At 40.5% G+C, this 17178-nt stretch overlaps 1 protein-coding gene across 1 annotated transcript in view; it reads left to right on the forward strand.

Moving 5' to 3' along the window:
* The first annotated feature begins 323 nt into the window (after positions 1-323).
* ube2j1 (ubiquitin-conjugating enzyme E2, J1) overlaps positions 324-17178 on the forward strand; it is a 36437-nt gene continuing 19582 nt past the window's right edge. Inside the window, exons 1-2 of the mRNA XM_037086650.1 lie at positions 324-730; positions 16657-16730. Coding sequence (XP_036942545.1) covers positions 700-730; positions 16657-16730 — 105 coding nt within the window. The 5' untranslated portion in view covers positions 324-699. The remainder of the gene's footprint in view (positions 731-16656; positions 16731-17178) is intronic.

Raw genomic sequence — 17178 nt, forward strand, 5'->3', positions numbered from 1 at the left:
TGACTTGCTTGAATCTATGCATCCCATGTCACTGCAAGGACTATTTTTAAAACATGTTTAATTTCATACAGAATTTAACTTAAAAATTATTAACATATCAGAGTTTGTGAAACAAATTATTGTAGTACTATGGACATTGACTAATTGTATCCTGTCCATTTCAGAGATGGGAACAAATACTCTTAGTATACATTCAGTGGTTTCTAACTTTTCAGCTCCATCTGGTCAGTTTTGCCCCCGCATGGAGAATTTGAATACCGAGACGCCAAGCTGTCCTGAAAAGTTTTCTTCGTGGCTCATGCGGCTGCGCTGCCACAGATCTCCACAGAAGAAGAAAGCTAGCCAGTACTCACACACTTCCTGTTTACGATTCTCCAAATGACGTCACGCGGATAACATTTCATAAACAGTTTCAAAGCCGAAACCGAAATTAACTTGCGAAACAACTCTTAAAGAGTCTTGTGACGAGTGGAATCGAATATCTTCTATTTCAGCTTCATATCGGAGGACCGGGGAGCCTGAACGACCAACGTGTCAGCTGCCCTGCTATTATTTGAGGAACGAAGCAAGCTAGCCGGTGCTACTTAGTGGTAGCTAACGTCGAGCAGGGTAGCAAGCTAGTTGGTAGTTAGCTAGCCAGTAAGCAAGAGCAACTCAGCAGGGCTTCATCATTAAACAGAGAGCTCAGCGACTGTCAGCATGGAGAATAAATATAACCTCAAGAGTCCAGGTAAGCTCTCTCTCAGATGTACCGAGTTTTCTGTTGTTCTGCAGCTGCTGGCAAGTTTGCTAACATGACTGACACAGCTGGAATCCACAGGTTCACCATTTGCACGTTAATAATTGGTAATAACGTGAAATAATTGTAAATAAGCTGATCCGAAATTAAACTACTTCACTAACAGGGTGCAGCTCTGGCTCCATTTCTTAGTGAGGGAACATCCGTTGGCTTTTCCAAGAGACAACGTTAACTCCATGTGGATATCCATATATCTATGTACTTTACATCTGTTTTTACTTTCGATTTACGTTTTATGCATTATTTATTGATCTGATCAAAACACCTTTATTTGCTCAGTGTCCACAGGAAGTGCATTGGCTTTCTTTATTTCTTCCGGGCTGAACGAGTGTGTGGTACACAGTTGAGGAGCGTTATACTTGTTTAGGACCCGTCTGCGTACATTACCTAGCTAAAGTCATGGACCTATATGAAGACTCAAGATTCAAAGTGTTATTATCATATGCACAGTATAGAAACATGTTCCTCTATACAATGAAATTCTTCCTTTGCTGTCCTCAGAATGCCAACAATGTTATAAAGAAATATATACAACCGAAATATACAATATACAAAATAAAGCTCTTTTACATGGCACATGTGGAAAAAAAAGCAGCAACAATGATAATAGTGCAAATCTGAAATCTATGCAAATATGCATGTGTAAGAATGTAAAGAGTTGGGACAATTATGAGGTAGAATACGGGATTGTAAACTCCTATCTGCTGTTTAGGAGTCTGATGGCAGTGGAAATGAAAGAGTTCATTAGTCTGGTGGTCTTGGATTCAGCACTTCTGTACTGCTGGCCTGAGGGTAGTGCTGTGAACTAGAGCTGAAACGATTACTCGAGTAACTCAAATAATTCGACTACAGAAATTGGTCAAAGCAAAATCCTGCTTCTGGGATTCATTTAATTCCGGTCACCCGTGTTATGTGGCCTGCTTAGCTCAGAGGACATTTTTCCACACGGACTGTTATTGCGGACACACACCGCTACGTTCAGAATTAAGCAGTGGTGGAGAGCCAAGAAACCGTCTGTAAAAGACAGAGAGTGACCGAAGTTTGGGATCATTAAACACTTAAAAAAGAAGATAACAAAGTGCAACGTGTCTACTTCAAAGCAGAACTGGCATAACAGAACAAGCACGTCAACTAGAGCTGCACGATATATCGTTTGCGCATTGCCATCACAATGTATGTGTGTGCAATGGTCCCATCGCAGAGCCTGCGATGTAGGAGGCAAATGAACTATAATTGATGACATGAAATCTAATTTCAAAGGAACCTGACACACACTGTGCATGCAGACTAGGGGTGGAACGGTTCATCAAAAATCTGTCCCGTTCGGTACGCTTGTCACGGTTCGGGGCGCGTGTGTTCCGTTCAGTTCATAGGCACGCGCAACTTCTTTTTCTCATTTACTAACGAGGCGAAGCGTGTACACTCCAGAGCAGCAGGTGGCGGTACTGAGCTGGGTGCCAGCCGCCAGTAAACAAGAAGAAGAGCTACGAGTTGGCTGTGTTTCCGGAATCGCGGGCTAGCTTGTGAGATTCGATGCTGGAAACACAGCCGACTTGCCATAGCACTACAGCTCGTGAGTCAGAGCAGGACAGCGCAAACAGCCGGCTATGTTCTGAATGAGTAGCAGAGTAGAAGTCTCTGGGTTAGACTTCCTCCAGCCAGTGTGAAAAGCACTGAACAGAAGCCGTTCTTCCACTTCTGAAATAACATCATGTTAAACAATGTTCTGCAGGTAGCCAGAGGCAGTGTGTTGGTAAGTTTGAAGTGAACGGGGATATGATGTTTATTAAAGATCCTCCTGAGGTTCTCAGACATAAGGAATGATGATGTCATGTTTTCTTGTCTCCTCCTCCCCTGTCTGCTGGATCTTTTAGAGGTTTTGACAAACGTCCAGGTCTGGGTAGCCACAGATTTTAAGTGCTCCCTAATGTGCTTCTGTTCCTTATGGGACAACATATACACTTATACCTGTATTTCTGTGATAGGCTAGTATCAGCTGATCTTATTGGCCAAATGATAACTTGACCAAGTTCTACTATAAAGTTGCGATTCTCACATTGTTTTGTGTGTTTTATTTCAACATGTCCTAGACCAAATGATTCATCAATACATTGAAAAAATAATCATGGGATTAATCAAAAATAAAGGCATAGTATGTAGTTTGTGGAAGAAATTTGAATCATAAGAGAAAGGAGTTTTGCTGGCTAAATGAACTGAATGAACAAACAAAAGGACAACACAATTTCATTCTGTTTTACTTTGATTATATATGCCAAACCATTAAGTAGTCAACCTTCTAGTCTCAGCCAGCATTCTTGGGACCATTTTCCCCACTGAAGACAGAATTACTGTATTGTAATTCTGGCTTTGTTTTATTAAATTCTTTATATTGTAAATGTTACCTTTCTGAATTGTATTCATTTTATTTTCCAGAACAACACAGTACACCTTTAAGAATAATTGTTACTTTCAGCCCAAGATACTAGTGTATATGTAAACACACTCGCTGATAGACCAGTTCGTTTCTATTAAAGCAGCAAATCCTTCTGACAAATTTACATGACACAGGTAACTTTACATAAATTAATTTGGTGGTTTTTCACACACTGTGGTAGCTAGTTGTATATCAATGTTTTTGTTGTCATCTGGATGGTTCGTATCAGAATCTTATTTAAAGTTTCACTGGGAGTCCCACTGTGTAACAGGTCTATCTGGTGATCTTGAGTTAAATGTGTGTTTGCACCTGGCCAACAACCAGAAGACAAACATGAAATCCAGGTCAAGGTCTAACACATTCGTAGCTGTTTTTGCCAGCGCTCCATTACAAGGAATTGAAAACATAGTGAAAGCCTGCCACATATCACTGAGTACTTGATAGAGAATTAGTGTGAGCTAAATGTTTGCTCCACTGATGTACTCTTGTTCCAAGGACAGACACACACGTATGCGCACATGCGGGTGCTCAGTACCCACAGGCATGCATGATTTATTTGTTTAGATCTGTTAGGTTGGAACAGTTGAGTCCAGTTTTCAAGTTTGGTATTTAGAGTTTCATGACCATATCATTGGTAAACATAATGACCGCTCACCGCTGTCACTGTTTTTGTGCCTCTGATTCATGTCTTCATGTCACACCGCAAGTAGTCCATTCATTTCTCACAATGGAACTTCATTCAAAGCAGAGCTCCACTGAATTGCTGGAAACTGATTCAGGGACCGTCATTAAATTTCTTTGCATAAATAAATCAACACACAATAATTGCTGTTTTTTCAATATCTTCCAAGTAGGGATATAACAGTATGAAAATTTCACACTGCGGTAATAGTGACCAAAATTACCACGGTTATCGGTATATCGCAGAATTTTTAAAATGTTTTCAAAATGTAGAAAAAACACTGATAAATTGTAATAATTTCATCAAGATTTATATTTAAATACTTTATTATGTATTGAAATAGTCCAAATCCAAAATCTTAACAAAACACTGCAAAATCAACATTAAATGATTATAAAAGAATGTATCAGAGCTGTGCAAAATAGGTCATTGGCTTTTTGTGATGAGGGCACATAAGCGGCCTGTTTTTGAAACGTGTCCTGAAATGTCTGTGTTACAGTGGTAGTATGAGATGTAGTGGCAACAGCACTCGATTGGCCAGCAGACCCTCTCTGTGAAAAAAAATGAATAGAAAATGTCATTATTAATTATTACTGTCGTTGTTACTTAATACTAAGGGTGCAACCAAGAGATAACAAAACTCACAATTTAGATTACATCACTTTTGTGAGGAACCGGTTGGATAATTTTTTAGATCAAAACAAAAATGATTATTGTTGTTAAATGAATTATGAATACTCTATTTTGGCTCTTATTTCTATCTAAACACATATTCACCATTTTATATTATTCTTTAGAGTTGGGCGGTATACCAGTTCACACCGAAAACCGGTGTATATTTTCGTTATGATATGAATTTTACTGGTATATTTGATTACACAACATTCCAAACGCTACGCTGCGCCGCATGACACGGTTTCAGACCGGATCCTTTTCAATGTTGCGCTTCTTAACAGGCATGGTGCAACTGCGAGGCGTGGTGAGGGTAAACAGTATTGCTCTGGTGTTATGTTACGGTGAAGATGGCTTGGTTTGCTTTCCTGCTCTCCTCAACGTGATCCGCCATCATTCATATTCTTCTAATGCTGCTGCTTCTACTAAGCAATGTTACTGGACCAAACAACAGTGAAGTGGTAACTTGTAGTGTCTTCTTCTTCTTCTTCTTCTTCTTCTTCTGTGGAACCGTCTTCTTCTTCTACTCCACACTGTGGTCTGCATTCTAGTAGTGGTGCTAAAGCGATTTGCTTCGGCTCAAATCTTTTTTTAAAAAATGATCATAATAATAATAACAATAATAAATGAGATGCGTCGACGCAAAAATGTTGCGCCGACAAATTTTGTCGACTTAATCGATTATGTCGACAAATCGTTGCAGCCCTACTTATCATACTCCTCCATTTTTACTAAACTCAGGAGCCTCCTCGCAGAGAGAGTTAGCGCTCTTTGTATTTTTGAGTTACCTTTTAGCCGAATGTGGTGGAAGCAGCCAAATCAAAAGACCAAAGAGGAAAATTATACTTTGGAGGAGTCTTTTCCCTCCTTCATCTGTGCCTTTCACATCTTTGGGATTGTTGTTATTACGCAATAGTGTCTCCTCTCATATGGACAAACTATAAACCATTCCCGGTGGCAAATGCTCAAAATATGTGTTGCATAATATGATTTGGCGTACAAGGATTATCACCCTATCGCCTTGGGCCTGTGACCAGACCTCTGCTGACCCAACAGAAGCCAGGGGTACTTGTGTGGGAAAGGGCTTTTCCACGTCATCTATGCTTACTGTTACTGGAAGTAAGAGCCGAATATGGGCATGGGACATTAAATTCAGCAGCAGATGTGGAGTTCTGGAGTGCCTGTCAGAGTGCAACCAGGCATCGGCAGGGACAGTGGTGTTAAGTGGATGCTGTGCTGAGATCTGAAATGCCCTCTACTCTTCCAGCTTAGCATGCCTAGGTGTGTTCATACTGGATGAATGTGCAATGCATGATCTATGCACAGTGCAGGAAGTAGTATGGCCTTCATGTTGTGAGGCAGAAGTGTGTAGAGGGTGCGGAAATTTAGATGCAAGGATTTTGACTGTTTATTTATTGCAGTCAATGTGCTTATGCAGGAATATACATAACAGCTAAGAAGAAGGACAACAAAGCTGAACAATCCAATCGCAAAAATAAATGCTGGCAATGGATGTTTTTGCATCTGATTGTCGCCGAGACAAACCTGAATTGATATAACTAGTGCATTGCCCGTAGGAAGTATGTACTCCTATAGAAAAGTGGGAGGTTAAGTAGCTTTTTCATGCATGACCAAATGAGGCTGTGTCTGAAAGTGGGACGTCAGGGATACTTGTTTTGAAATTTGATATTCCAGGGTATAATTGGCCATATTTGACTATTTTTGATTTTGCCATTATATTTCACCTTAAAAACTATTTACCTATTTACCTTGCCTTGCTTGGTGTCATTGTTTTAAGCACAGCCTCACGTGTGTGACTGTATAGTTATTTTTTTCATTTAGACATACTGTTTTACACACTCGACCTAAAATCACAAAAAACATAAAATCCGAGTAGGAAAAAGTTAGATTTTTTTTGTGAAAACCACAAATATGTTTAAGGAACCATTTATATTACTTATAATGCTAATATAAATTGTTGTATGCTAAATGTGTGCACAAGTGTTTGAAATGTACAAAGTTATATGTAACTATTTACATTTAAATGCAGGCAATGCCTCAAGCTCAGGTCCCCCTCAGCTCCTTTCAGCTCAATGAAGAGCTGCACTGCCTGCTCCACATTCAGCAGTCTCCTCATTGTTTTGACTCATTAAACAAAAAAACAACTCCACTACACACTAAACACACTACACCAAACACTACGTAACACATTAACTGTGCACTCCAAACACGCTAAATGTCACAAATCTCTCAACTCTCAAAACTCGCTATCTCTATCATTGTCTCTATCACCATCATTGTTGCTGTCACTCTTTCACCACCGTCCCTCCCTCAACTTCCCCCTGTTCCTCAGCAACCAAATCATGTGGTTTACCATATAATTTTGCGATTTGTTGGTGTGGTGCCTTTTTCCACCAATAGGAACTGGAGTAGCACAGGTTTTTTTGCCCAAGTGCTGTGTTTTAAAGAGTCTTCATCTCTGCACCTCATAACTGTGTTCAGTCTCAGAGGCTTCAAACAAAAAAATAGTTGGATAGCTGTAATGGGGAAGCTAAGCTAAGGAAGTGCAAGTAACAACAGCATGATTGAGAGAATGATATTAACACTAGCTTGCCGTCTGTGACAGAATGCCCCTACGTATTTCAAACCTTTCCATCAATATAAATCACAGTGTGACCAGCTACATAGAATCTGTCAACTAAGGTTTCCAGCCCTTTTTTAATGTCCCTCCAAGAGCCATTTAAAGCCAGCTTTATTAAATATGCTTGAGCATACAACAGGGCCAGTTTATCTAAGAACACTGTCTTCAAAGCTGGACATTGCTGTAAGTAGCTAGCACTGACAACAAAGCATGTGTCCAAATGATTGATTATTCACTAAGGGCTGCAAAGCTTTATTCCCTAACTATTAAGATGTTACCAACTGCAACTACTTCATCAGGTGCCAAGTAGATTGCAGTATACTTAACCTTTCTAAGAGGCCTGAGCCCTGTCTTGCGATTGAGGCAAAACATTTACATGATGAATTAATATTCACAAAATGATCCACACACACACACACACACACACACAAAGAAGAGCAAAGTCTTAGACAGTACTGAAGTCTATTGAATCAGGCAGCTAGCCAAAGGCCTCTCTGACAGCCTTGCTTTAATTTGATTTAAATGGGACATTGTTAGAGAAAATGTATAATAGTCAGCTGAGACAAAGCTTTGAGAACTACACACTGTGGCGACTTTAATTCATAATTATCTTCAAAAGCAACTGTAACAGATGATATTGACACTGGTATTGATTTTTTAATTGGCTGACCAGTGACAGATTGTAATGGCCAATAGGGCTGCAGAATTCATTCAAAAAAATAATTGTTAGAGTTGAGTTTTCAGTAGACCCAAATGCAGAGACCAGATTCATAACTTCAGGAAGTCAAAGGTTTATTGGTAATGGTGCGTCATGCTGGCGAGATGCCCAGACTGGTAGGCTGGCAGGTAGGCAGGCCAGAAGCACGTAATGTTTCTTGGAATGGTTGTGGAAGAGCACAGGAAGGTTGGTGTCCAGGTAACAGAGCGGGGATGTGCTGGCGGTTTCTGCCGAGGCAACAAATTGAGCATTAATGGAAGAGCAAATCACAGGAACATAGAATACGTCGTATGTTGAGATAACTTAAGGTTCTTGGCACAGTGTAGTCACCATTAGGGATGGAATAATCTGGCACTGAAGTTGTGGAGAGACTGGGGTAAAACAGTCAGAGGGCAATGAGTTGATGAGGAGCAGGTGTACCACTCTGCTGCTGCACACACACACAGGGAGGGAGCAGGTGAGGGAGAAAAGGAGGGAGAAAAGAAAAAGAAGAAAAACAAAAACAGAACAAAAACAACCAGGCAGTCGCAACAGAACCATGACAACCATATTGGGATTATAATGTGGATATCCAGTAATTACTAAGTGGTTAAGGTATGAGAACAAGTAGGATAGTCTGTTAAGTTCAGAAAATGGAATCACTTTACTGTAATGCAGCCTTTAAAACCAGGAAAAGACGACCCATACCCCTGACCGTATATGGTCTCTTATTTCTATAAACCATTAATATGCAGTATTGGCCAGAGCTACTACTCTGCTATCGTGTCAAACCCTAGTGTGAATCTGTCAGGTCAGGACTGACAATTTATAGAAAACTGCTGGTTGGATGACAACAACAGGCACCTCGGAAGTGCTTGTATCAGAAGTTAGTGATTCCAGCGGACAACTTGGCATTTTAATGTGGAACTCTTACTTTGTTGCACTACGGCAGACAGATAAAGTGATCTGCCTTATCTAATAACAGATTAATTCAGTGCTCAAGAAGTTTAATAGGTTAACACTTTTATGAGACCAATCACAAAGTCTTTCTAGGTTTAAAGGGTTTCCTGTGTGGCTCTTAACTATATGTTGGATTCCTAAATTGGCACTCAGTTGAAATGTTAAGAAGCTAAGGTTAAGTTAATAGTTAGAAGTTATGGCAATGTACAGCTGACTTGAAATGAGAGATCAGAAAACGCCCATGAAATGTGGTCTAGACATTGAGATATCTTGCCCATGTCCACTTGGAGTCCCAGGCTCAGAGTGAGTCGTCACTGGTGTTGCCATTAAAGCTGAACCTCCCAGCTGCCATCCCAAAAGATACTGGTGCATGAGGTACTGAGCTGACTCTCCCAAGTGGTTAATCTCTCATTCTGAAGTGCCTGGTCAGCCCTGATAGCCTATCACACCTCTGAGCGCTCTGATTCTACTCTATGGGGCACTGAAGGATTCCCCAAGTGGAGAAATCATGACTAACTGGTGTCCAGGACGATAGAGAGGATCTTTCAACCTGAGAAGCTTTTAGCTATAGCTCTCTCAGTCATCCTGTTCCTCTTGATCCTGCACCCTCCCCCCAACCAAAGTGTCTCTTTCTTTCTACCTGACCCATGCCACCAATATTTTTTAGAACATAGAAAAATACCACTTTCTTTAATGAGGTAAGAAAAAACAAGCACTCACAGTATTCAGACAAGGAATCAGATGAACAGCATATGAGCATACCATATGTGGAGATTGTTCTTATAGTTTTTAACAGCTTGCATTCACACTCTGCCGTCTGTGTTTCTTGATAGTCCTCCCCTACACAGCCATAATGTGTTGATAAAATGCCTAATTTGCTGCTGCTGCTGATAGAAATGAGACCCAGTGCTGCTGTCATGTGCCAAGGTCTGCTGGGTATTTGTTCAGGAGACCACTGCTCTCTGTGCTGTCAGGACAACTTAGGCCACACATTAGGCTCATTATTGCCTTGGGCCACAGGCATGTACCATATTCTAAAGTTGTACTTACTGCGTACAGCATGTATACAGAATGTACAAATTATGCACAGCCACTCTGAGCCATTCACTGTGCTAAACTCTATGTTCCAGACCTCCTACTTAGGCTGAGAACTAACAGAAAAGTAGGCATAGGGCTGAATGATTCATCCTGTTAATTTTACATCACAATTTGAAAGTGTGAAATAGCAAGCAACTTAATTACACATGATTAACAATGTCTGAAAAACCTGGAGGTTGAGATGGAAGTTTTAATTGGAAACTGGGATTTTGTCAGATATAATGATAACATTCGGTGTTAAAGTTTGTCAGCTTCAGACAGTTAACATTAATCTTGTGAGTTGTTGGGTTATTAGGCTGTCTGCATGCTGGTTAAGTGCAATTTGTGCTTGACCAAATAGTTTTGTTGAAAATGACACACTTTTCTGTGTCATTGTAATGCTCAGAAAGAATAGAAAATGAGCTGTGTATTACTGTGGTGTGGGTCTAAGACAACACCAATGCTGTGCAACAGGAAGTTGGATACTGGTAATCTCCTCTCTGACTGAACTCAGTCAATGCACGTGACATAACGCTAACTAGTACAACTTTAAATTAGCCTGGTGTCAAATTCTGACATTGATTTGTCAGACATGACTTGGTTTTGTACAGTTTGATCATAAAATAATAAACACAAAATACACATCTCTAAAAAGAGCATAATAACATGAATAACTGGCTGTCGCTGTTCTCAAGATAACACCACATTTGATTTTGATGATAATATTTGCATAAGGCATATTGTGTATATGTGTGTGTATTAGGGCTGCACGATGTTGGAAAAAACTGACATTGCGATTTTTTTTTTAACCCTGCGATATATATTGTGATATGAAAAAAATACGGGAATTCATCAAATGACCTGAATAGAACTTTATGTTATGCTGCGCTGCCGCTATCTTGTGGACAGTTAACCTGCACTGATCTTCCCTGTTTTTGTCCTACAGAGCTATGTGGTACCGACATAAATGGTCAAACAAATTAGTTGTGTTACCTCTAGTTGTGGCGTCAGATGCAAGGTACTGTCGACGAAGAACTTGTATTTGGTCAATATCATCCTTCTTGTTGCCGAAATAATTCCAGATAACTGACGTTGCTTTCGTTTTAGGCACCAAGTCTTCATTTTCACGATTTTCTCTTGTTCGTTGCTCATTTCTCAATCTTGTTACCAGCGACTTACTCCATGTGCAGGGGCGTGGTCTGCTTCGGCACACTGAATAAAAACTAATGTGATTGATGGATTGCTGCACATGCAGAGTCTGCATGCACAGTGTGTGTCAGGTACTTGAAATTAGAGGAGTTCATTTGCTTCCTACATCACAAGCCCTGAGATGCGACTATTGCGCACATGTACATCGCGATGACAATGTTAAGACGATATATTGTGCAGCCCTATCTTTTTTACCTCAAAAAACAGCCTTAAAGTCATTGTGATGTGAAGTGTCTTATAGTAGGGTGAATGGTGTCTCTCTCACAGCCACTCTACCCAGATCACTTGTTTCTACACAATGTAATTTCATTGTATGATCATCAGTATGATCACAGCATTACACACATGTTTATTTTAACATACACATTTTCAAGACATAACATTGTTATGATGTAATGAGGTTTGTGTGTGGTTAGCAAATTGTTAAATACGTGGTATTTGTGTTTTACTGGTGGCAAGTGGTGTTGCAATCACATAAAACACATAAAAGGCCAATTTCACACAATGTTGCTTTAAGTATTTCTTTTTGTATATGGGAACCCAACAATAAATGCAGTACACCAACTGCCTAAGACTAAGACATACGCGCACACAGTGCTTAGACCTCCACAGCTTTTACTTTCCTACATGCAGCGATGCAACACATGTGCTATCGTCTTCTCCATCTTGATTTGCATTGACAGCATGTCACAACAAACGTAAAACCAGCATATCAATCTGCATTTTTCATTTTCCTCCTGAGTAGAAAATGTTGGAATGACATTTTACTCTCTAGTCACAATGACTGCAGCTTCTGTTGATCGTTAATAACTCATATTAGAAGTACCTCACATCACCTCCTCATTCTCCACCCTCTCTTTTCATTCTAATTGCTGTCAAAAATGTTCTTTTTCACTCTTTATTTCTTGTCAGAGCACCACCGTCTTCTCTTTTGCTTAACAATTGTGTGTTCTCACAAACATCTTGAGGACACTTTGGTTCTCCCAGCTATCAGCAGCTTGTATTTCTGCCTTTATAGGTACTCTAAGGAGGATACTGGTGTGTTTGCCAACATTACATTTTTGCACTACATCATGTAAATATGTATATATGTCTGTTTCTTCCCCTTTTGATTTTATTGCTTACTTTTTGCTATTGTTCCTGTTATTGTAATATGTTTCTGTTTCTGTAATGTTATATCGCTGCTGTGACAAACAAATTTCCCCGTCTGCGGGACATTAAAGGATTCTGATTACAGCCCCTATCCCAATACACCCCTTTCAGGTACCATTTAGCCCTACCTCTCCATTTTACACGTTTACACCAAGGGGTATGATGTCCTCATTCTTGTTTGCGTAGAGGGGTGGGGTGAAGTATTATGGCTACATGGTGTCCAAACAGAAATTTTCAGAGGCACACTTCAAACTGAGGGTTATGTGAATTCTCTGTCATTTCAATGTATTATGGTCCTTTCCTTAATAACAAGTGTACATCATTTGCTGGTAGTCTGCTGATGCCTTGGCAGCTAACTGAGCTAACATCATCATTGCTGATGTGTGCATGACAGTCCAGGATTTTGATGTGGCACTAGAAATGTAATTTAAGTCCTGCAGCGAAGTTGCTGCACTGGGAACCACCTCTCTAGTCAGTGCAGACTGGCAGGGTAGTAGCATAAAGCACCAGTTAATAAGGCAGTAATTTTATTATTTTTTTGGTTGATTGATAACAGGGAGTTTTGATGGAACTGGGGGCATCCATGCTTCTGTGTCTCGATCAGAGAAATGGCAAATGGCGCTGTGGTGATACCAGGGTTACCATGGTAATGCAAGAGATGAGAGACAAAGCAGAATGGAAGAGTGTGGTCATGAGTGTTGAGAGTCTTGAAGGGTTGTCCCATTTTATTGCAGGACATTTCAACCACTACCCTTTGTAACTCTGTTCTGAAGTAGGAAAACAAGGGGTAGGAATACAAATTGGAGATGGTATGGAGCCAAATTATCCTGTTGTTTGTATACCTTCAAAATTTCTGTCGCTTTTAGTTTTCAATTTCATGGTGATATCTTCTAGTTTACCCTATTCACCCCTAGTGTTTCCCTGTAAAGGAGTATTACAGAATTTGAAAGGTTTGTACAAATAGCAGCTCGATCAACACACAGCATGATTACATCGACGTATGTCACATTTGCAACTTTCTGATTGTGAGTTAGTCTTTTTTACCAGTCGGCTGCCCCGCCTACAGCTGGCTCAGCGTTTGTGAATTTGAAATGTCATGTTGCTGCTCATGACTGATGGAGCTCTCACTATGAAGCGCTGCAGCCGCATATTCAGCTGTTCACAGATCACTGCACAGTTAAGCTTCCTGTCTGTTATTTAATTTGTTGGCTCTTATGTGCCGTGCCACATGGGCAAACAGCTTTGTTGTAATTTGGGTTTCCGTTGAAGCTCAACATTTTCAGGAAAACCAACAGATTGTCATTGATGAAGGTGGAATTATGTATGCGTACTTATGTGGAGTGAGAGCTGAGATGACATTAGAAGCTGGAATCAAACATACAACATTAAAGGCACATGCCATCCTGCCCAAGCAGTAACATTCCCAAAGCACATTATTTCATCATTCTTATGGAAATCAAGCTTGTCTTCTCTGTTTGGAGTTGTCTCTCAGTGAAATAGACATCTACTGTTGACAGCTGGCAAATGTAGGTAGTGTTTTGCATTAAAGACAGAAAGCAGACATATCTCATTTCCTGTTAAAACTTGGAAAACACTTTTCAGAGTTTCATCACCCGTGGAGACAGTCGTCTAAAGCTATTTGCAATGCAAAACTGCCAGAACATGAGGTGTATGTTGATCAGTTGTGGGCCACGATGCTTTTGTAGGCTGATGCATGGACGTTGAAATTTCCCCTTAGATAGGATTGGTTGCTCATCTGCCCCCTTCTCTTAATAATATTAAGCTTGTGTAAGACTGCCAGCACTCTGTTACCCCTGTATTCTTGTGTAAACAGGCAGAGGTGGAGGAAGCCAAACACACACACCCACATACAGACTCGTTCCCTATTCTGTGTATCTGATGTGGGATTGCTGGGGTTGATTCACATCTTCACCGAAGAGTGTCCGTCCTCAGGCGGAATCAGACCGAACACGTGCCCTGAAAGCCGCGTGGTGTCAGGCCATCTCTCTGCTCCACTGCTTCACTCCCCCCTGCAGCCTGCACATCCTCTCAGCTCACCTCGCCTTCATCCCTGTTATTTGCTCTCCCACCCATCCCCATTGCTGCCCTTCGTCCTTTTCTTGTGTTCATTTCACAGTCTCCATTTCCAGCTCAGCACCCAAGCAGTCCGCACTCGATTGGATTCCAAACCAATTTTGCCTCCATGAATACCTCTTAGTTCCGCTTTCTTTTTCACAATTACTTTCCAATTTTCAGCCCCATCCTGTTTCCTCTTGCAGCAGGCTGTTAGCTGATAGCTGGAGCTCTAGTAGCAGCCCATAAGAGAACAAAAGTAAGCAAATTGACCTTGCTGTCTCACAACACAACAGCTCCTTTGAACCTGTGAAGAGCACTTTGTCGACATTAGGCTGGGCCTGTTATATCAGCACCTGTTGTTGGGACTCATGACCTTGTGTTAAAGCATGAGGGGATTTTTAACCCCAGGTGTTGCCTAAGATGAACTCTTATGTGGCCGCTGTGAGGACTCACCTCTTGTCCTCTGACTGCTGGCCAGGATGGTGACTAACCCCCCCTCCCAGTCATCATCATCATCACCATCATCATCATCATCATCACCAGCATCAGCAGCTAGACTTGTGTAACTGTGTCCAGTAGTGAAGAGGTTGTTTGTATTCAGATTAACCCAGCAGGCCTGAGTGTGTTGTGGGCTGGGTCATGACACAAGGGTTAATTCCAGCAGATGTTTCTCCGGCGCCTCATTCTGAGATCGTGTTGCAACAAAATGCTGCCATGGGTAGAAATTGACCCCTGAGAGACAAACAGGAAAAAAAAAATGTGTTTACTTTTTCTCTGCCTTGTGCCTGCGTCACAAGTTCAGCTGTATTTGCAGCATGCAGCAGGATCAAGACTCTGTCTGTCATCTGCTAATCATCTGCTCATCTTTTTTTTAAGCACAGCAGCTTCAGCTCTGATATAAGTCAATACCTTTGCAATGTATGCTGATACCAAGATTATATTCATCCTCTCTTTCTCTCTGCAGAGTGCTTTGCAATCATAGTTTGTGAGTTATCATTATTGTTATTGACAGAAGTAGAAGTCATTGTAGTAGACAATAAGGCTGCACATTGATCAAATTTATTATTGTCAAATCACAATATGGCCCAGTGCCATCTAAATCACAGTAAGCTGCACATTTTTGTGTGAAGGAAAAATGTGTGAAAAAAACATCATTATGATGAGGTACTGCAGTGCTGGGGAGATGCCCTGGCCTATAGATTAAATTTAAGAAAGCATGTGTTTGGTACAGATCCCAACAAGTGTCACACCTTAATGATTTTAATATTATTCTCCAGTGAAAAAGGAAATTGTAAGGCAAAAATAGACATTTGCACTGTTCAGAAATCATCTCCCAATGGTTATTTCATTTATAGTTGTTGTTTTTCTTTTTGTGTGGCCCTAGAAGAGTACATTTTAGTAAATAGTTGTAAATTGCAAATAGATAAAGGCTGAATGTTAAGATGTTAGGATGATCTGTTTTTCCAGCCAGACACTGCCACCCCTCAATGCAACAACTAGCAATTGCCAGTATATTTATGCAGGTGTCCCCCACCCCTGTCTCGCTGGAAATTTGCTAAGTTTTTAGTTAAATCAGAAACAAAATTAATTCACAAAATGTCGAGAGATTGAGTACTCTTATACTTATTTTACTCATGCAACCCTACACTTTCTGAATTCAAGTTTTTGTCTTTTAGCACACTAAAATGAACTCGCACACTTCAACAGGAACAAAATAAAACTCTCCAAAATTGTCTTGGTTTGTCTGTTCCGACAATCAACAAACTAAACTATTAATTCACCCAGTTGGATGAAAACAGGTAAACATGGAGGATGTTATGATAATCAGCCTCATTTTGTAATGGCAGTTCACACACCAAAGGCTTAGAAGGAGATTGTGAGACTCCACAGTGTCTTGTGAAGAAACAGATGTGAAGGTGGTTTCAGAACAAGGTTTCGGGATTGCACAAAACAAACGTTTCTGTTTCAGTCATTTTACCCCAGCTGTATGAAGAGTGTGACAGCAGAGTTTTGTTCACTGCCAGCACATGAAGTCCAGTCCATCTGCATGCTCTTCTCATCTGTCTGTCTGTGTTAACATCCTGTAACCCAAGCAGTACATTTACAACTCTCTGCATCTGGAAATCAGAAATGTGCATTGGAATTGTAGGGTTTCACACTTGCAAGTCATGGTGGTGGACTGCTTCAAATACTAAGAATGATATTTAACCTGCATGTGCTGACCTCAATTGTTTCCTTGTGTCGTTTGAATAACCAGCAGTAAAAAGGCTGATGAAAGAGGCTGCTGAACTGAGGGATCCCACAGAGCACTACCACGCACAGCCACTGGAAGTAAGTTCACCAGGATACTACTGTGCTGTTGTATAGTGCCAGTATATTTACCACATTAAAACACCCTCTGTAATACTGTGTAGACTAACACAACATTTACGTAAAAATGTACAGTTGATACAAGAAGTCGGCACATTCTGATTTCATACAACTTCAACGTCTTATTTTTCTACTTAAGTTTTGTAGTTTTGTCCAATTCCTATCACTGTTGATAACTTTGTATTCACCAAAGTAAAAAGATGTGGGAACACTGTGACATGACAAAATAAAAGCCCTCAAGTCAGACTTATTTTGAGGAAACAGTGATTTCCTCAACAGTCTTTGTAAACATCCATTACAGTTTACAGACCAATGTCTTCTACTTTATTGAACTGTATTTGCCAGGGCCTTACAGCCTCATATCTGAACTGGAGATACTGTTAGACAGCGTGACAGCATTTTTACAGAG

Source organism: Acanthopagrus latus, chromosome 22 (genome assembly GCF_904848185.1).
Source record: "Acanthopagrus latus isolate v.2019 chromosome 22, fAcaLat1.1, whole genome shotgun sequence".
In the NCBI taxonomy this organism is placed as follows: Eukaryota; Metazoa; Chordata; class Actinopteri; order Spariformes; family Sparidae; genus Acanthopagrus; species Acanthopagrus latus.